Source organism: Dreissena polymorpha, chromosome 4 (assembly GCF_020536995.1).
Source record: "Dreissena polymorpha isolate Duluth1 chromosome 4, UMN_Dpol_1.0, whole genome shotgun sequence".
NCBI classification, from domain to species: domain Eukaryota; kingdom Metazoa; phylum Mollusca; class Bivalvia; order Myida; family Dreissenidae; genus Dreissena; species Dreissena polymorpha.
This window is the reverse complement of record NC_068358.1, coordinates 106,734,738-106,756,771: the sequence shown is the minus strand read 5'-3', so window position 1 is coordinate 106,756,771 and position 22,034 is coordinate 106,734,738. Positions and strand designations below refer to the sequence as shown.

At 34.1% G+C, this 22,034-nt stretch overlaps 1 protein-coding gene across 2 annotated transcripts; it reads right to left on the bottom strand.

Moving 5' to 3' along the window:
- Positions 1–7,304: 7,304 nt before the first annotated feature.
- LOC127879221 (uncharacterized) lies at positions 7,305–20,844 on the bottom strand. Of its 2 annotated transcripts, none has more exons than XM_052425925.1 (4): positions 20,675–20,844; positions 12,517–12,721; positions 9,343–9,482; positions 7,305–8,294 (listed from the first exon to the last, which is right to left on the bottom strand). In XM_052425925.1, the coding sequence occupies exons 2-4, from the start codon at positions 12,702–12,704 to the stop codon at positions 8,080–8,082; spliced, it is 543 nt and encodes a 180-aa protein (XP_052281885.1). In that variant the 5' UTR covers positions 12,705–12,721; positions 20,675–20,844; the 3' UTR covers positions 7,305–8,079. The 2 variants fall into 2 exon arrangements, with proteins under 2 accessions (XP_052281885.1, XP_052281884.1); XM_052425924.1 differs by lacking the exon at positions 20,675–20,844 and adding an exon at positions 14,908–15,266.
- Positions 20,845–22,034: the final 1,190 nt, after the last annotated feature.

The window sequence follows — 22,034 nt, the reverse complement described above, 5'->3', positions numbered from 1 at the left end:
ATGTTTATACCAGCAATTATGTGTGGCCATCAATCCTGTGCTAACAATCGACCACATGCATTGACCATCAAACCATGTGTTTGCCATCAATCATATGTTGTCCATCAGTCATGTGTTGACCTTAATGCATATGTTGACTATCAATCATATGTTGACCATTAATCATATGTTGACCTCCAATCATGTGTTGACCCTCAATCAAGTGTTGACCATCAATTCTGTTGTAACCATCAAACCATCAATCAATGGTGACCCACATGCATATGTTGACCATCAATCAGATGTTGACCTCTAATCATGTGTTGACATCCAATAATGTGTTGACCATCAATAGTGTTTTAACGATCAAGCCATAAATCAATGGTGACCCTCATTCATATGTTGACCATTAATCACGTGTTGACCATCAGTCATGTGTTGACCATTAATCACGTGTTGACCATCAGTCATGTTTTGACCATTAATCACGTGTTGACCATCAGTCATGTTTTGACCATTAATCACGTGTTGACCATCAATCATGTGTTGATCATTAATCACGTGTTGACCATCAGTCACGTGTTGACCATCAATCATGTGTTGACCACCAATCATATGTTGACCATTAATCACGGGTTGACCATCAATCATGTTTTTACCATTAATCACGTGTTGACCATCAGTCATGTTTTGACCATTAATCACGTTTTGACCATCAGTCATGTGTTGACCATTAATCACGTGTTGGCAATCAGTCACTTGTTGACCATTAATCACGTGTTGACCATCAGTCACGTGTTGACCATCAATCATGTGTTGACCATCAATCATGTGTTGACACTTTTACCCTCATTCATATGTTGAATCAGTCAGGTGTTGACCGTTATTCAAGTGTCGACCATCAATCAGGTGTCAAAAATCAATTATGTGTTGACAATCAATCATGTGTTTATCATGATTATGTGTTCACCCTCAATCATATGTTGACCCTCATTCATGTGTTGACTTTCAATCATGTGTTGACCATCAATCATGTTTCGACAATCAATCATGTGTTGAACATGATAATGTGTTGACCATGAATCATGTTTCGACCACCAATCATGTGTTTACCATCAATCATGTTTTGACCGTCAATCATGCGTTTACCATAAATCATGTGTTGACCGTCAATCATGTGTTGAACCTAATTCATATGTTGACGATCAATCATGCGTTGACCATCAATCATGTGTTGACCATAAATAATGTGTTGACAATCAATCATGTTCTGACCATAAATCATGTGTCGACCATGAAAAATGTGTTTTCCTCTTATTCATATGTTGACCATCAATCATGTATTGACCATCAATTAGTTTTGGACCATCAACCATTTGTTGACCATCAATTAGTTGTAGACCATCCATCATATGTTGACCATCAATCATGTGTTGACCATCAATTAGTTGTAGACCATCAATCATATGTTGACCATCAATCATGTGTTGACCATCAATCATATGTTGACCATCAATCATGTGTTGACCATCAATCGTATGTTGACCATCAATCATATCATATGTTGACCATCAATCATATATTGACCATCAATCATATGTTGACCATCAATCATGTGTTGACCATCAATCATGTGTTGACCGTCAATTATGTGTTGACCATCAATCATATGTTGAGCATCAATCATATGTTGACCATCAATAATATGTTGACCATCAATCATGTGTTGACCATCAATCATGTGTTGACCATCAATCATGTGTTGACCATCAATCATATGTTGATCATCAATCATTTGTAGACCATCAATCATGTGTTGACCATCAATCATGTGTTGACAGTCAATTATGTGTTGACCATCAATTATATGTTTACCATCAATCATATGTTGACCATAAATCATATGTTGCCCATTAATCATGTGTTGACCATCAATCATGTGTTGACCATCAATAATGTGTTGACCATCAATCATGTGTTGACCATCAATCATATGTTGACCATCAATCATATGTTGACAATCAAGCATGTGTTTACAGTTTTGCGATGGACATTGAGACAATAGCAACATATTTGATGTAATATGAACAGACTCATGCATTTTCAACGTGCATTTAGCCAATGGCACAAACAACTTCTATATAATAGCTATAGACGTTAAGACAATATACCGGTAAACATACTTTAGAGCATAGCACCATATACAGCTTTGCAATAGTTGCGGACATTTAAAAAACAAGATGCAGTAATGGCGATCAGCATTTGAGTGAAAGTGTTTACAGCATGAAATAAGTTAAAATAACATTTACTAATAATTATCGTTATAATATAAAGACTATATGACAAAAACCAACCAGCAAAGGCGAAAAACACTTTGGCAAGATAGAAAACAATGAGTAATAACATGATTAATAGCAACATACGTTTAGCCAATAGCAACTGTTTAAATAAATTTCATTACAAATTAGTATTGCAATGACAACAGCTATTGAACAAAAGCAATAGAAAATAAAAAAAAGCAACGTAGATGATCATAACATGTATGTAATATATTAGCAAACACAATATATATTAAGCGATGTTACACACGTAAGAAGATAAGAGAAAGAATCAATGAACTGTTTTTGATGAATAGCAATTCGTTAAACAAGAACACGCCGTAATTTTCGATTGAACGTGTTTGGTGCTTAATGGGGCCTTTTCACAGATTTTGGCATTTTTTGAAGTTTGCCATTAAATGCTTTAAATTGATTTATGTCAATATTAAATTTTAAAAGCTCCATTAAAAAATCAAAAATAAAATTTAGAAAAGGAAAAAAAAAGTAGCCCGCAGGAGGGCTCGAACCAGTGACCCCCGGAATCCTGAAGTAAAAACGCATTAGCCAACTGAGCTATCCTGCCAAGCATACATGCGTACCCGCCTGTCCGTTATGGTGACCACCAACAAAAACCACATGATGCCGGGAACGGGGACTAATCCCGAGTCGCCTAGGTGAGAAGTACATGTACCAACGACAGCGCTAACCGTACAGCCCATGATAAGTTCGGTGTGTGTATTTCGAAGTGTATTAGGTCCTTCCGTGCCTGCGGCTACACTATGTAGGGACCCATAGTGTATCCAACCACTCATAACTTATAAACCTACTCGACCCACGAAAGTTGGGTCTTATTTATAGCTGCAGTTCGAAGCTTTTTCACAGAAAAATTTCACATATGATGACATTGAAAATAACCTCAGTTACGCTTAGTTCTGATTTCCATAACTAAATATGTCGCTTTTTTCTGACTTCTTAAAGGTACTTCTTACGTGTTTTCTGAAGTATCATTAGCTAAATTAGTGCTAAAATCCAACCTTGCAGTCTGCTCCATTAGCAAGAATCAGTATTGGCGTTTATTTTTTTAGGTAAAGAGATGATGCCTTTTTAGGTTCAAACAATAAATAGTTGCGGAAAAACACGTTCAAGTACCACCTCTTACTAGTTATTGATAATTGATAGTATTCTGATAAACCAATCAGAAATCGGCATAGCTGTTTAACCCAGCTTTTTACGTTAGATAACCTTTGCATAACTCAAGCTGACCCATCCATTCCATTGACTCATTTGAGCATAATCCTCAGGAACATTAGCAAAATCACCGCGTCTTTGTAGCAATGGTAGTAACAATGATTAGCGTAGGGAAATGCGGATTTTTCTACCAGTTTATGTGAAACATAGATACACCTTTTAGAATTGTTACAATTACGCATTACCGGTAAGTTCCATCCCCAATTCCCCTAGACTTTCAGAGTCAGTTAATCGTTAGGGAAAGACGGAATGTACTATCAATAAACGCCTTATGTTGCTTACACAGCATTGCTTTGAATATATCAAATAACACGAATATAATGAACAGAAATCAATAAAAACCGATCGGTAAATGCAATTTGTCTTGTATTGTGAGACAAACTACCGAAAGAGTATAGTGTCCATGATAGAAGGGAAAGCGTGTAATTATCTAGCCACACATGTGTGACGTACGCGGTCAGGCTGTCTGAAAATCTAATCTGCAAGCCAGAATAGACAACTTTGCTAGTTTGCGAAAAATAACACATTATTACTCCAAATTTTAATCGGAAAATATCATGGTTGATGTTCCATTTTCAAAACGCATTGAGATTGTTAAAGACCCGCGTCAGGCGGATCTGGGCCATATGTTATATCTGCCAGCGTAGCTCCAACCAAGCCTGCGAATCCCCGAAGCCTTGTTAGGATATGCCTACTGAGGAGGATACTCAGGGAATAACAACAAACCGTGTGGGCGTTTTTAATAACGAAAGCGTAGCCCATGGCCAGACTGCGCAAGTGTGCAGGCTAGACTTGACCTACGCTGGCCGCATATGTCAAAAGACCAATTTTCGTATGACGCGGATGTTAATGTTATTAAAATGTGTGGAAAGAGATTGTGTCCAAATCAAATATCAACATACCACACATCTCGATGAAGAAGAAATAAATTCATAATAAGTCATATATTTTATGTAGTTGAATATACGTGTACTTCATAATAATTTCATGCAGTGGATATGCTACAATAAGTAAAACAAAAACACTTAAAACTTTGTTTTTGTTTTTAATTTAAATTTCTACCTCTATTTCAAAGTTAGGATATTTTCCGAATATCTTTCAATAAAGATATGTCTTGTTGATAATACTTTTTTTGATTATCCAGCTGTACTACATTTTATCATTCTTGTGTACTTCTTATTTGATAATCCTCTTCTTCTTCTTATTTGATAATCCTCTTCTTCTTCTTATTTGATAATCCTCTTCTTCTTCTTATTTGATAATCCTCTTCTTCTTCTTATTTGATAATCCTCTTCTTCTTCTTATTTGATAATCCTCTTCTTCTTCTTATTTGATAATCCTCTTCTTCTTCTTATTTGATAATCCTCTTCTTCTTCTTATTTGATAATCCTCTTCTTCTTCTTATTTGATAATCCTCTCTTCTTCTTATTTGATAATCCTCTTCTTCTTCTTATTTGATAATCCTCTTCTTCTTCTTATTTGATAATCCTCTTCTTCTTCTTATTTGATAATCCTCTTCTTCTTCTTATTTGATAATCCTCTTCTTCTTCTTATTTGATAATCCTCTTCTTCTTCTTATTTGATAATCCTCTTCTTCTTCTTATTTGATAATCCTCTTCTTCTTCTTATTTGATAATCTTCTTCTTCTTCATATTTGATAATCCTCTTCTTCTTCTTATTTGATAATCCTCTTCTTCTTCTTATTTGATAATCCTCTTCTTCTTCTTATTTGATAATCCTCTTGTATTTTAGATTCCTCTTGTACACAGATTTGTTATCTTCCGATATTACTTATTTGAGAATCCTCTTCTAATTCTCTAAATACATGCATAGTTTGAAGCAGAATCCTAATAGAATGAGAATTATATGTATGTGTTCTTTGTTGTGCTTAACTAAACATAAACCATAAAAACTAGTCTGTAGTTCCTCTTTTTTATTTTTGGATAAACTTTATGTATTATTGTTTTGAGAATCATCGTGTTCTACTTTTTCATATATATGTTGTACAACGTTTTCGATAATCCTCCTGTACTACTTATTTCAGACTCATCCTGTACTTCTTATTCCAGTATCATCCTGTACTACTTGTTACAAAATCATCATGTACTACTTATTATAGACTCATCCTGTACTACTTATTTCAGACTCATCCTGTACTACTTATTCCGGTATCATTCTGTACTACTTATAACATCATCATCATGTACTACTTATTTCAGACTCATCCTGTACTACATATTCCAGTATCATCCTGTACTACTTATTACAGAATCATCATGTACTACTTATTACAGACTCATCCTGTACTACTTATTTCAGAATCATCCTGTACTACTTATTTCAGAATCATCCTGTATTACTTATTTCATAATCATCATGTACTACTTATTTCAGACTCATCCTGTACTACTCATTTCAGACTCATCCTGTACTACTTATTCCAGTATCATCCTGTACAACTTATTACAGAATCATCATGTACTACTTATTACAGAATCATCCTGTACTACTTATTACAGAATCATCCTGTACTACTTATTACAGAATCATCATGTACTACTTATTACAGAATCATCCTGTACTACTTATTACAGAATCATCCTGTACTACTTATTTCAGAATCATCATGTACTACTTATTACAGAATCATCCTGTACTACTTATTACAGAATCATCATGTACTACTTATTACAGAATCATCCTGTACTACTTATTACAGAATCATCATGTACTACTTATTACAGAATCATCATGTACTACTTATTACAGAATCATCCTGTACTACTTATTTCAGAATCATCCTGTATTACTTATTTCATAATCATCACGTACTACTTATTTCAGAATCATCCTGCACTACTTATTTTTTTATCATCCTTTACTACTTATTTCAGAATAATCCTGTACTGTTTATTTCAGATCATCATGCACTACCTATTCCAAAATCATCATGTACTTCTTATTTCAGAATCATCCTGTACTACTTATTTCAGTATCATCCTATACTACTTATTTCAGAATCATCTTGTACTACTTATTTCAGTATCACCCTATACTACTTATTTCAGTATCATCCTGTACTATTTAGGTCAGTATCATCCTGTACTACTTATTCCAGAATCATCATGTACTACTTATTTCAGAATCATTCTGTACAATTTATTACAGTATCATCCTGTACTACTTATTTCAGAATCATCTTGTACTTCTTATATCAGAATCATGCTTTACTACTTATTTCAGATTATACTGTACTACGCATTTCACAATGATCATGTACTACTTATTTCAGACTCATCCTGTACTATTTATTTCAGTATCATCCTGCACTTCTTATTCCAGTATCATCATGTACTACTTATTTCAGATTCATCATGTACAGCTTATTTCAAATCATCCTTTTCTACTTATTTCATAATCACCCCGTACTATTTATTTCAGAATCATCCTGTACTACTTAGGTCAGTATCATCATGTACTACTTATTTTAAAATCATCATGTACTACTTATTTCCGAATAACCCTGTACTTTTAATTTCAGTTTCAGCCTGTACTACTTTATGGTAATCCAATCCTCCTGTACTATTTAGTTGAGATTCCTTTCTACTACTTTTTTGTAATAATCTTTTACTACTCTACATACAGGTCTAGTTTTGAGGCAGTGTCCTAATAGAATGAGAATTATTTGTACTTGTGCAACCTTATATGTAGTACCTCCAGAACCATCCACGTTTAGAATAAATTAATCACAAGCAGACAAACTTTAGAACTGTTTTATTCACTTGAACACACAAATAAAAAACCTACAAATCATAACATAACTACATAACAATATTATTCATTGATAGAAAAGAAATAAAGAAATAACAATAGATGCGCCTAAATGTGGAATAATCTAGAAAACACTTCCAGAAGAATGAAATAAACATTTACAGTTTCAATGACGCTCTGCAATGCGTTTGGTTCAATTCTGTAACGGAAATAACTTCTCTATGATCAGACGTCAACAAATGCAGTTGGAGTTCGTTGCAAAACCAAAACACTGATTTTACAATCATATATAACTCCACAGCCAGTATATTGAGTAACAATCTAAATAACGAAATATTACAAAGACTCACTAAGAGCGTGTTTTGTTCAATTTTAATATAACAATTACGGTTTTATGGCCCAGTAATATAATGTATAGAACAACGATGTTAATTAAATAGCATTTTATTACGGTCGGTTGTTTAGAGCAGCAAAACACCCACAACTGAATATACATTCTAGTAAGGAATGCAATATATGCATTTTAAACCATCAAAACAAGCAACTCATGTATTAACAATGTTCATCGAACACATACGAGACATAAAATACGAATTATGTATAAAGTCTATTAACGTGTGGCAATAAGTACATTACATGAAAACTAATAAAAGAAAGAAAAGTGACCATCAGGTGTATGACAATAGACTGACATTGTACAGACAATAAATTCACAATTGTGTGACTCCATCTCTACACCGCCCTCTTTGAGCCTGTCACCATCCTACCACAACGCGGTCTTATCTTCCTCGGTTGTGTAGGGTGGTGGTGCTGTCAGGATCAGCTCCCCCGGCCCTCCGCCGTACATAGGCAAGGTCGTGTAGGCAGGCGGCATGCTGCCCGTGGTGGTCAGGTCCCCGGCCGGATGTGGCTCCTTCACGTAATCCAACTCGCTTTCCAACTCTGTGGCCATGGTGCAGCTATTTGCGTACGATAAAGCTGAAACAGAAAGAAATATTTGTATTTTACAAAAACAAGATGTGTTTGTAAAACACTATTTCCCCTATATATTTGACCTTGAAGGATGACCTTGACCTTTCAACACTCAGAATGTGCTGCTCCATGAGATACACATGCATGCCAAATATCAAGTTGTATCTTCAATATTGGAAAAGTGTATATTAAATGAGCAATTTTGACCCATATATTTGACTTTTGTCCTTGAAGTATGTCCTTTACCTTGACCTTTCACCACTCAAAATGTGAAGCTCCACGAGATACACATGCTTGCTAAATATGAAGTTGCCATCTTCAATATTGCAAAAGTTATGGCAAATGTTAAAGTTTGACGCAAACCAACAACCCAACAAACCAACAAACCAACAGACAGGGCAACGACAATATGTCCCCCACTATAATGGTGGGGGACATAAAAAAGTCTAAGCAGAGTTAGTACAAAGGTAGTCGTAGGTAGTAGTAGTAGTAGTAGTAGTAGTAGTAGTAGTAGTAGTAGTAGTAGTAGTAGTAGTAGTAGTAGTAGTAGTAGTAGTAGTAGTAGTTATAGTAGTAGTAGTAGTAGTTGTAGTAGTAGTAGTAGTAGTAGTAGTAGTAGTAGTAGAAGTAGTAGTAGTAGTAGTAGTAGTAGTAGTAGTAGTAGTAGTAGTAGTAGTAGTAGTAGTAGTAGTAGTAGTAGTAGTAGTAGTAGTAGTAGTAGTAGTAGTAGTAGTAGTAGTAGTAGTAGTAGTAGTAGTAGTAGTAGTAGTAGTTGTTGTTGTTGGTGGTGTTTTTACTGTATTGTTTGCGGGGGGGGGGGGAGTACCCGGAAGAAACCCCTCCTGCCCGGTATGGTGACCACCTAACAGACTCCCATTCTTCCGCGAACGGACAGTCCCACTCCCCTGGAGTTTATGGATATCTCATTGTATATGTACCGTGACGCCAATACGATTTACAAATATACACAGATCATGACCACAAATGTTGGTTGAGAAGTTGTAATAGAGATTTTTGTACTGCTTTTGTAAACAGACACTAAATACTTGTATACTTGTGTGTTTCTGGTCCGGTCCTGTGCTGCTCTTCTTGCACTTCTTATCGTAGCAGAAGCAGCCGGTGGCGACGGCAGCAATGGCCACAACGCTCCCGGCGACGGCGCAGATGATGATCTTCTTCATGAGCATTTTACGCCTGCAACGTGACACTCGGGGACATCAGTGGGTTGTGATAGCATGAGGCGATATAATTATAGGCTAGCGAAGTATTGTTGTTATTGGGTAGATATTGATACATTTGAAACACTATATAAGTTTGCAAGATTACACGTGTATTAATACTCATAAGTCACGCATGCGTCAATAAGGAAGTCGTATAGGCGGCAAGAGAAATATATCAGAATCGTTAAACAGCGTTTAAGACATTTTTTCTTTGTAAACAGGCATTTAAATCGGAATGCATCATCAATGTCGTCATATTCGTAAATGCTTATTATGTTTTTCTCTTATTCTGTTTTGTCTATTTATCACTTAAAAGTTGGGCCAACATTATTGATCAGAAGCATAATCTTTTCAGGAAACTGATACATATGGGCCGTGATCTTTAATGCATGTGCGTAAAGTGTCGTCCCAGATTAGCCTGTGCAGTCCGCACAGACTAATCAGGGACGTCACTTACCGCTTTTATGATATATTTCGTTTAAAGAAACGTTCTTCTGAGCAAAAATTAAGGTATGCCGGAAAGTGTTGCCCCTGATTAGCCTGTGTGGACTGCTCAAGCTAATCTGGGACGACACTTTACGCACAAGCATAAAACCCCTTTTCACAGAGCACGACCCATACCATTACATTCTTTTAACAGTATAAAACATCGCATTATGTTTGAAATCTGTAGCGATTAATATATTAAGTAGGCATATTTATACGCCTTGTCGTAAAGATTTATCATGGTAATAAACGTTGATAATACAGTTTATCATGGGTCGCTATTTATTTGACTCTTATTGTAAACAAACTTTTGACAGTAATATACACACTTTCTTTGAAATTTATACCAAATCGAATACTTGACCAACGGATTATTTTCCGAAAAATATCTGCGCTACCGGAACAAAAATATTTTCAATTTTTAATAATTCGCGAAAGCACATTCGCGAATTTATGTTTATGGTAACTTAAGGTAAAACATAAATACCTTTTACTTAAATAATTAGCAACGAAATATGCAGATCAAGTGAAAACCACTCTGTGATACCAAAGAATTTACAATATTCAAAATATCGATGAACACAGAACATTTCATTAAATTTATCATTTTTATAAGTTAACATGTTTACATTATTAAACGTTTGTGATCACATAAATGTTTCTTTGTAACTGAACGTATACAGTATATTGTATACAAATACATAACGTGAACAAAATGAACGTAAGTGCCAACAAGTACTGAATAGGGAATCTATTCTTTTCCGTTTGTCAACCAATGAAACTGTAGAAAAATGCATGTTACTAAAATAAATCGCAAGATCGTAAGACAATTGTTACAATTTAGCATAAGCCATCATCTTGTTCTTTACAACAATTTAAGTTCTGCGCAATACTATTATCATGGGAGATATTGAATAAATCACGGTTTTATGTTTTCGTTGTTATTTTTCTTTCACACTGAGCAATGCGTTTTTCGCAAGTTGGCCATTCATTACTAGTACTAGCGTTAAAATATATTTAAACCTAAAGCCGAAAGAAATATGAATAAAAAAATCAGCACCATGACAATCCCCTTTATGATCGTCACCACCGCTATAATCTTCATCAACATTTGTATAAAGGTTATTGACATTGACAAGGACACGTTCGACACGTTTAGAACTTAATTATTTTTGTATAAAACTGAATTAGCGTTTGTTATTGGCCATGTATGTCGCTTCTTTTACCCCTTTATAGCGCAGCCAATAGCGTACACTAAAGAAGATAATGTTTCAAGCTTTGCAAATAATAGTTCATTATCAATAATTGTATATTACCATGTTGCCATTGATTTCCATAACACGTTTTAATATACACTATGGAAACACACATTATTACCATGGTGACATTGATTTCCATATTATTCTTTTAAATATACTACTGATTCTATGGAAACAAAGTATTAGTATGACAGATATTTAAAAAATATATCCCCATGCGCTCTTTTATTGGCATTGATTTTATACACATGATTATATATACATGAAACCTGCAGAAATGTAGAGCTGCAAGGATAGCATGTTTTAACCCTTTGCATGCTGGGAAATTTGTCGTCTTCTAAAATGTCGTCTGCTGAATTTCTAAAATAACCATTTTCTTCATTTTTTTTCAAATAATACTATCAGAATAGCAAACAGTTTGGATCCAGATGAGACGCCACGTTCTGTGGCGTCTCATCTGGATCCAAACTGTTTGCAAAGGCCTTTAAAATTCGGTTCCCGCACTGAAAGGGTTAAAACCAGTGTTTAAACGAAACCTAATCATATAATGTTTGAATAGCAGTAGACATGCTAATATCATTACATGCATCTACATGTTAATTTTAATCATGTTAGCCGCGTTCTAGGAAAACAAGGCTTAATGCATGTGCGTTACGTTTGGTCCCAGCTTTAGCTTGTGAAGTCCGCACGGGCTAATTAGGGATGACACTTTCGCATATGCTTGATTTTCGCTTGCCTGGAACAGACTTCTTTTTAAAATAAATCCATTAAAGTGTAAAGTGTCGTCCCTGATAAGCCCTTGCGGACAACACAGGCTGATATATGTTTTCCCAGAACGATGCTCATATAGTTGTTTCTAAACTACGCAATTAAAACAATATAGCATGGTTCCAAAGCTGACAACTATATTTCGCAAATAAATATTGCAGAACATGTTGCCATGTTACCGGTATGTCCGATCCGGCTTTATGTCTGCTTAATCGCTGTCAAGCGTTGTTTATATGCGCTGAAAACAACGATTTGATCTTCTGTGGATGAGGACACAAATAATGAATGTGTTTTGCGAGACGTATTCTGCACGCAAATAAAAAATGAAACCATCAATAACACAAAACAATTTTCGTAAAACACACTTGATATTACGATAATTCAGTTTATGAAAGTTGTAGTATCGATTGTACAGTAAGAAATAAACCAGTCGATGCCTTTAGCAAAAGCATATAAGAAATACTCTTATGTAAAGTAACGAGTGCGCATGCATACCAGTATTTCATGCAGCAACGCTCGTTATCCCTGCACTTTCGCTGCCGCTCCTCCATAAGTTTTCTTTTCTCCTCCTCGCTCAGCATCTTTTCCTCTTCCATTGCCGGCGCGCCGCCGTCATCGATATGCCCGTCAAGGTTTTTACACTCGCAGAACGCGTCCCCATCTTCCTCGCTGGAGTCGTGCATATCTGCCGTGCACAGCCCTGTAGTGTACAGGCAATCACAGCTTTTATTCAAAACGCTCCTTAGATATCTAAATTGGTTTTAGGGAGATATTTCAGATAAAATCGTTATATAATAAAGACGCTATAGCGTGAACTACGTGTACTGGAATTTTCTTAAGATCAGAAGGATGTTAAATGAAGATATCCAGCGGTATAATTATGTTATGTCATTAATAGATTCTTAATGTGTTTTCAACAATACCATGATAAATATTATTTTAAATTAATTTAACAAGAATTATTCCACCATATTGACTAATGTATTAAGCATGAGCGCGATGATTTTCGATACTGTTAATAGTCGAATCAAATAGCAATGCCAGACAAACCACTAAAACAGGTTTGTTCGAAGAACGCGCGTATAAATATTTAAACTATGTACGGATAATTCGCGTGTGGCCGGTTGACTCATATGTTTTAATTTCACTTCCATTCTTCTTTTGGTTTTCTGTTTTGTATTTATAGATTTATGACCAGCAATATGTAATAATGTAAAATAAGCCGCGAAAACTCCGCGAAACATCCCGTACTGCGTGTGATGCAGCTAAGAACTGCACAGAAACAGACATTCGCTATCCTTGATCTAATTCATTGAACTCTTTACCATTCATAAACTCCAACCACAATCAACGCCGTATATCTTTTTAAAAGATATTTCGTGTTTCAAAATAGTTCGCATTAGCCCAAAAACTGGAAATGAATTATTTTTCCTGTGTGAATAACATTTTTTCATGCAAGTGAATAGCTTACGACATCAAACAACTGCTTTCAACTTTACAAGTAGCTGCATTCACACAAACACGGGGTTCTCGCCGATGTAGTAAAATATATTTGAATTCTTTCAAAAGAGCTGTCCAGAAATTGTAAAACAAGCAAAACTTTAATTCTAATGCGCAGTTTATGTTCGAAATAACATATGAATAATAAAGAACAACTTTGATGGATTTAAATACACAAATAAGTATATGTGTGTCTTGTTCTGTGAACATTGGACAAAATGCATGTGCGTAAAGCGTCGTCCCATATTAGCCTGTGCAGTCCGCACAGGCTAATCAGGGACGACACTTTCCGCTTTAATGGTATTTTTCGTTTAAAGAAAGTCCCTTTTTACCGAAAATTTAGTTTAAGTAGAAAGTGTCGTCCCTGATTAGCCTGTGCGGACTGCACAGGCTAATCTGGGACGACACTTAACGCACATGCATTATGCCCATTTTTTCACAGAAAAACACATGTTTATTCTTCTGAGTGAACGCGTTTTTTTCCAAAGTTTATTGATTGGCATATAATAGGGGCAATTTCTTTTAAAAAAAAATTCGTGTGATACAAATCATAATTGCATATTATAACATAAAAAAAACTCGCTATAAATGATACGAAACAAGTTTTTGCATTTTGAGATAAAATTCATTAAATTATACGGTACTAGTGCGTTTGGTACTATTTATGTTTACATTTTGATGTCATAATTTTGAGTGTTCCATATATTGCTATCGAAAGGACTATTAACATAGAATTCTGACGCATTTGGTTAAAGCGATGTAAATTTTTAGTTGTTAGAATGACTCCTAAGCCATTAATTAAATTACCATGTGATTTATTATAACCTTTTGCTTATGTGTTTCCATCAAACTTCTTGTTTTGAATATATTTTATTCACTTTATGAATTAATTTTGGTAACGTGCATTTAATTTAATAGAAATCCAGTATGTCCTTGTCCTAGACGAATTCAAAGAACATCTTTTGCATGGATAAACGAAGTTTTAAATCACTAAATTCAAATATATTTTAAATAATACGAGACCGATTTATGAACAGAACACGAATTGTTTGTCAGTTTTTTTTTATATAATATGTTGAACATTTTGGTGATATAAAAATAATGAAGTATCATGAAAAGTAGTAACTAATTTTTATTCTTCTGAAGTAGGTAATTAATGAATAAAAAATATTCGATTTTATAATGATTAATACAATCCCAATATAATTATTATATATGTTAAATAAAGATTATAATTAATATATACATAAAAAATAGAATAAAATGCAATACATTTTACAAGTACGTGTGTACAAATAGAAATAAATACGAAATTATATGAAGATTTAATATTTATTTAAGTTAATCATGATAAATCTGAGTTAAATATTGGAGGTATTCACATACCCATCAGTCCTACCAACAGCAACACCACAAAGGCCCTCATGTTGATGAATGATTTTAGTAGAGGCGCACACGGAACCAATGTATTGCCAGTTCTAACCGCGCCTCGAAACAAAAACACCTGCCAGCACCGAACAAATCCGAAAGCTTTGTTGAAGGTGACTAATAAGTCATCTACCTGCAAAACTCTTAATGCCCTAAGTTTAAAAGCTGCTGTCCTTTTGTTAAATTGTGAGCGTAATGTTACGATTGGCTAACGCACAATCCTTCGAACCATTTGGAATACCGGTCAAAGTAATGACATCTATATAATCAATCTCAAATCGTGATGACTGAATCTATATTTAGACACAATCCTCTGTTTTCCATATAACTTGCCTTTTGAACCGAGATCGATTTATCACAGCCAGATAAGTATATAGCATAATCGCGACTTCAATATTGTTTGTTAAAGGTACTAGCAAACCTTTAGTAGTCAGACACAGGTGTTTGGCGAGAATTACTAGTTTTAGATTGATTCGGGTTTGTTTTTCGACGAAAAGCTTTTAACCGACACCCATGCTATCGCCAAATGATGTTTTTTTCATAAATTTTAAATCACATATATTGCAACGTCTGCCTTTGAAAATCGCAAGGCGAATCATATGATTTCATTTAACAAAAATAAAAGCTAAACACAGAAAGTCCAACTGTGCGGCGAAATGCACGTGTGATCTTAAATATTTTTTGTTCACGTGCGCACGTAAAGATAAATTTTAGCGCGCTAACATTTAACAGATCGCTTGAAGTTGTAGATTAAAGGCAAATATAGGTCACTGATTAGTCAGAACTTGCAAGTGAACAGGTTTTACAAATGGTTATGCCAATACCACGCCATAGTAGGAGAGAATGCCTGTATTTTTTTTATTACAGCATTATATTTGATATTATCAGTTCGCAAGAACGACTGAAAAAGGGAAGCAACTTAGAGACGCAAACAGTGTAGTCTTTGCTAGGTTAATGCATCTTTGACGGAGATAGGCGATGTATTACGAGTTTACACTAGGGTGAATATTTTAGTTACATGCACTTTAATCGCGATACATTATATGTGCGTATAGTTTAAAGCAACCATCAATTATAATAATTGACTTTTGAATTATTATTTTTTCATTAAAAAAGCAATAATTGTTATATGTATCGCAATTGTTATCTTTCTTATCAACACATACATTTTAGTATTTGATAGCGGTACGTGTTCAGAAAACACCTTTGCTCTGTACATAGGTCGTACTAATAAATACCCGGCACGCCTGGCACAAACCACATTAATGTCGGACGCTATTGTTTATTTGCAATGAGGCTACTTGACACACAGGATTCCATCATCAAATCACTACACTTTATATCCGGTCACGTGATACAGTGTACGGTGTACAATTTTGCTGGATTTTTTTTACCTGTATGGATAAAAAACATTAAAAAACCATCAAGTTACTCTGGATATAAACAGTTGTGTAAACTGTGATTGAAAACGGATAAAATAGTGTTGTGAAATGGATTTACGTTTTTTTTCTATGCGCAAAACAGGTTTAGCGCCATGGCTGACCGTGAAAATTAACCCATTTATGCCTAGCGTCTAGAAAAAAGGCCTTGGCAAACAGCGTAGACCCTGATGAGACGCCGCATGATGCGGCGTCTCATCAGGATCTGCGCTGTTTGCTTAAAGGAATTTCTGTAAGAAATATTCTAAATATAGAAATAAAAATACAAGACATCCCTTATTTTGTAAATAAATTGATTCAATTTAGAAGGATGGAAAGTCCACTAGGCATAAATGGGTTAAAGATCAAGCTGAGTGGACAGCCAAAATATAAACAGGCAAGCCTTTAGGAGCAGTTCTTTATATGAAAAATTGCTCCATATGTATGATGAGTTACGACTGATTCGGGATGACCAAGTTAATTGTAATCAAAACATACTTGGTCTTCAAAATTCAATAACGTCCATGAATGAAAAAATCAATCAAGTTGAATCAACAACAAATTCTAATTCGGAGTTTTTGAAAACTCTGGCTTACACATCAATTGACATTGGGGCAAGATCAAGGCGAAATAATCTTAGATTACGAGGCTTTGCTGAAAAGTATGGTGAACATTGCAATCAGCTATTTTTTTAATTTTTACAAAACAGCTTTGATATTGACCCGCGCCAAGTATACATCTCTAGAGCTCACCGACTAGGACAAAGAAACCCAAATAAAACACACCAAAATAGACCAATTATCGTAAATTTTCTGGATTACGGTACTGTTTAACTGATTATGAGGAATGTTCGTCGATTGCGCAACACTAGATTTTCGATTGATTATGCCTTCCCCGTGAAATTCAAGAAGCCCGTGGGCGATTGTGGCCAAAATACAAAAATTTAAAACAACAAAACCCAAGGTCGAAAGTTCATATTGTGTATCCAGCAAAACGTATACAAGACGGACATATTATACAGGATAAAATGCCAGATTGGGGAAAATATATCGGGGCAAACAGACTGGCACAAGTTAACAATTGTGGAACTGTTAAACCACCGCATTTCAATTGTAACGTTAGTCCCAGGCCTAAACTGTCGATTCAAAAGCAACAACGTTACGTTCATAATCAGTGTGACACCAACCCACAAACCCTGTCAAGTCCAATACACATGTTGACAGAAGGCATCTGCTCACATCACCACAGCACAATGAAGCGATGCAAATGCAAGGTTCCCCGGGAATAATTGAAACTTTCACACAAAACCCCGTGTTGAGCGCACCGGAAGTAGCAAAACAGCTCCCTTCCATTATCGCCTGTCTGCCACCGCAAAATGCTGAAAAGTCTACATTTGAAAAAAGTTTCCCTTGAATTGGCATGTTGTGTTTTTAACTGCAGAAAAAAACACAATAATTTAAACGTTTTTTAGTCTCTGTGTTGGGAATTTGTTATTGAAAATGATCTGTGCTTTAGTGTAAAAATGGAATATTGGACATAAATACATAAGGTATGAAAATACATAACTTGCTTTAGAAGAAAAGACACAAACCTAGACATTAGCATTAATGCACCAAAACGCGAAACCAAGAAACACTCAAAGAAAAAACCCAAACATGAAAAACAGGAAATGGAAAAGCAAGAAAAGCAAGAAACAAAAAGCAATGAAAATAGATATCACATCAGCATTAAAGGTATATCAAAACAGCTTAGTGAGATAAATGAAAAACTGTCAAATGTTATGATGAAAAATAGAAACACATCTGCCGCAAAATATGGAAACAAATAAGATTAAAGGAGGTGATTTTAATACAATACTTAATCCAACCCAAGACAAAAAGAACGGCAAAAAAACAACACATAAAAAGCAGAAACAAAATAAACTCCATAATCGATTCATGCGATTTGATTGACATATGGCGAGCACTTCACCCAGAGCAAAAACGTTACACATGGCACTCAAGTGGCAAACCTGTCTTTTTTTGTAGACTGGACTACTTCTTAATTTCAAAAAATATATGTAATATAATTAATAAAGCAAAATAAAACCAGGATACAAGACCGACCACACTCTAATTGAAATAATTATTGACAAAATAATGCAACAAAAAGGAACTGGTTATTTCAAACTAAATAATTCCATGCTTTTAAATGATGAATATCAAAATCAAATTAAGCAAGAAATTCATAAAGTAGTAGAAAACAACACAAACTGTAACCCAAATACTTTGTGGGAAGTAATAAAAGGAACGGTAATAAACATAAGTATAAAATAGGGCTACCATAACTAAAAAACGAAACCAGGAAAAGGAACAGAATATCATTGAACAATTAGTCACTAGAGAAGCAACTGCATACAAATAGTGATAATGAAACAATTCAAAAATTAATGAAAGAAACACAAATAGAGTACGAAAAAATTATTAATGGATGAAAAAATAAATGGCATATTAGTAAGAGCAAGAGCTATACACATTGAACATAATGAGAAAAATACTAAATACTTTGCAAATCTGGAAAAAAAGACATTACGAAAGTCAAACCATTCATAAGTTAACAATAAATAACAAAGAAGCAGACATTAAGCTATAATGAACGAACAAAGAAACTTTTACTCAAACCTTTATAGCAAGAAAAAAGATATAGATACGAATACTCTAAACAATGCACATTTCTTTAAATATAATATTAAAAGACTCACAGAAAATGATAAACAATTCTGCGAAGGCTTTATCACAGAATATGAATGTCTAAACGCCTTAAAAGAGATGGATAACAATAAAAGTCCTGGTTCAAACGGTTTAACGGTAGAATTTTGCAAAGTATTTTGGGATGTAATCAAAACATACTATATTAACTCTATTAACCATTCATTTGTAAATGGACAATTGACTCAACTTCAAAAACAAAGTATTCTTACACTAATTCCAAAACCAGGAAAAAATCTTGAAACACTTGATAACTGGAGACCATTGAGTTTATTGAATGTCGATTATAAAATAGCGACCAAAACAATTGCAAACATAATTAATAAAGTTATATCATCTGGTGTCGAATCAAGACAAACTGGATTCATAAAAGGAAGATTCATTGGCGAAAACGTACGCACAATTTTTTAAACAATGATTTTTCTGAATAACAATAACAAACCAGGCCTACTTTTATTTGCCGATTATGAAAAAGCATTCGACAGTTTAGATCATGACTTCATGTTTAAAAGTCTCAAGCAATTTAATTTTGGAACTGAACTCATACAATGGATTAAATTATTTTACACGGACATAAGTACCATTATTATTAATAATGGACATCTATCTGAACCTATTCCTATTCAAAGAGGCGTAAAACAAGGCTGTCATTGTCAACAACACTTTTATATTAAGTATAGAAATATTGTCCAACTATATTGAACAAAATGGAATAAAAATAAAAGAACAAGAAATAAAACAAATACTTTATGCAGATGATACAACCTATCTGACAGATGGAACGCTTAATTCGTTCTCGGCACTAATAAACACTATTCAAGACTTAAGTGAAGTATCCGGACTAAAACTAAATACACAAAAATCCATTGTTATGCGCGTTGGTTCACTTAAAAATACACAAATTATATTTAACAAATACAAACATTTTACTTGGACCTCAGAAGAAGCCATAACACTGGGTTTTTACTTCACAAATGATGAATACCTCAATATAGACAAAAACATTCAACCAAAATTGCAAGCCTTTAAATTGTTTAAAACAAAGGCATCACAGAAAATTAACACTTCTCGGAAAAGTCACTGTGGTGAAAACATTTGCCTTACCAAAAATTATGTACACATTGTCAGCACTCCCAAACCCTAAGCATGATATAATACAAACAATTAATAAATCTATATACCAATTTGTATGGGAAGGTAAACCTGACAAAATAAAATGAACAACTCTTGTTAAACCAATTGAGCAGGGAGGGCTCAAACTCACTGATATAACCGCCTTTTTATACGCAAATAAGGCCAGTTGGGTCAAAAGATTGACAGACATTAAAAATACAGGGCAGTGGACAATTTTCTATCAGAATGAACTTTATAAATATGGTGGAGATCTTGTCTTTGAATGTTCCCTTAATGACAAACATATTAATTCAAATTTTAAAAATGTATTCCTCAGAGTTGTAATTTCTTCCTGGAACAAAATTAAATCAAAAGAAACAGAAGGACATGTCACTAAAACTATTATATATATAATAACTCAACAATAGTAAAAAATAACCAACATACCTTCTTTTACCAAAACTGGTTTGATATGGGTGTTAAGTTCCTAGAACACATCTATGACTTTAGGTCAAAAAGCTATTATACATTCGAAGCTTTCAAAACCCTTAATAAAATACCCTCAACAGATTATCTTAAATATTACACACTAATCATAAGTATACCAATAACTTAAACACAACAACTTTCTGAAATGGAATATGTCAATTTCAATAATAACACACTACTTGAAAAGGTACGAAAAACAAAAACAGTGTGTAAATACTTATATAATCTACAACAAACCTTAGAAGAAAATAAAACCAAACAAGAACAGAAATGGGAAGAAATAATGTCCCCTATGAACAAAGTATAGACTGGAAACATGCCTATATAACACCATGTAAAGCCACCATTGATAAAACTTTAAGCAATTTTCAATACAAGATTCTGCAATGCATATTACCAACTAATTCATATTTGTTTAAATGTAATTTAATATCTTCAAGTCTATGCACTTTTTGTTCAAGTTGTAAAGAAACAATTAAACATGTTCTATATGAATGTAATTCTGTACAACCGATATGGCGGGAGCTGAAATTATTTTTAAATAGTGGACAATTACACATAGATCTGAATGTAAATGATATTGTATTTGGTACAAAAAAGGAGGCAATTATAATCAAGTTATAAACTATATAATTGTTCTGATGAAGTCTTACATATATAATACTAAATCAAAAGCCGAAATGCCAAATATTGAGACCTTCAAAAATGCTCTAAGAATGAAAATTACATTAGAAAAGCAAAGCGCTTTTGAAAAAATAAATTGACCAACATAATAAAAAAATGGCACAACTTTGCAATAATATCTTGAACAAATCTTGCCTATATCCTCATCATCATATGATCTTTCTTTGTAGTCTTGTTTTTTTGTATCTCTCTTCATTTCTCCTTTTTGCGGAAATTTGAGAAATAAGACAAACATCTACTGCTTTTTGATTATTTTTGTTAAAGGTCAACAGAAGAAATCTGACTAACTGTTCATATTTTATAAAGCAATACCATATTATAACAACAAAGTAAAAAAATAAAATTAAAAAAAAAAGTTAGAGCTTAAAAAAACGATGATTTTGATGATCGGGAATTTCCGTAACGCGTTCGGCAATTTCCGCCGCTATTTTACCCCGATGACGTATGTGTGCACCACTGCGCATGACGAATATTCCCATGTTATGTACAGTATGCACTGAAGCATGCAAATTTCCCTCAAAACTTCAAGGATTACAAGACTGTGTTGATCATTCACTTGCATATACTTAATTTATAATCTCTTTTGTGTTGATTACGAGTCGAACTTTTACATGACATTGAGGATTTACTGATT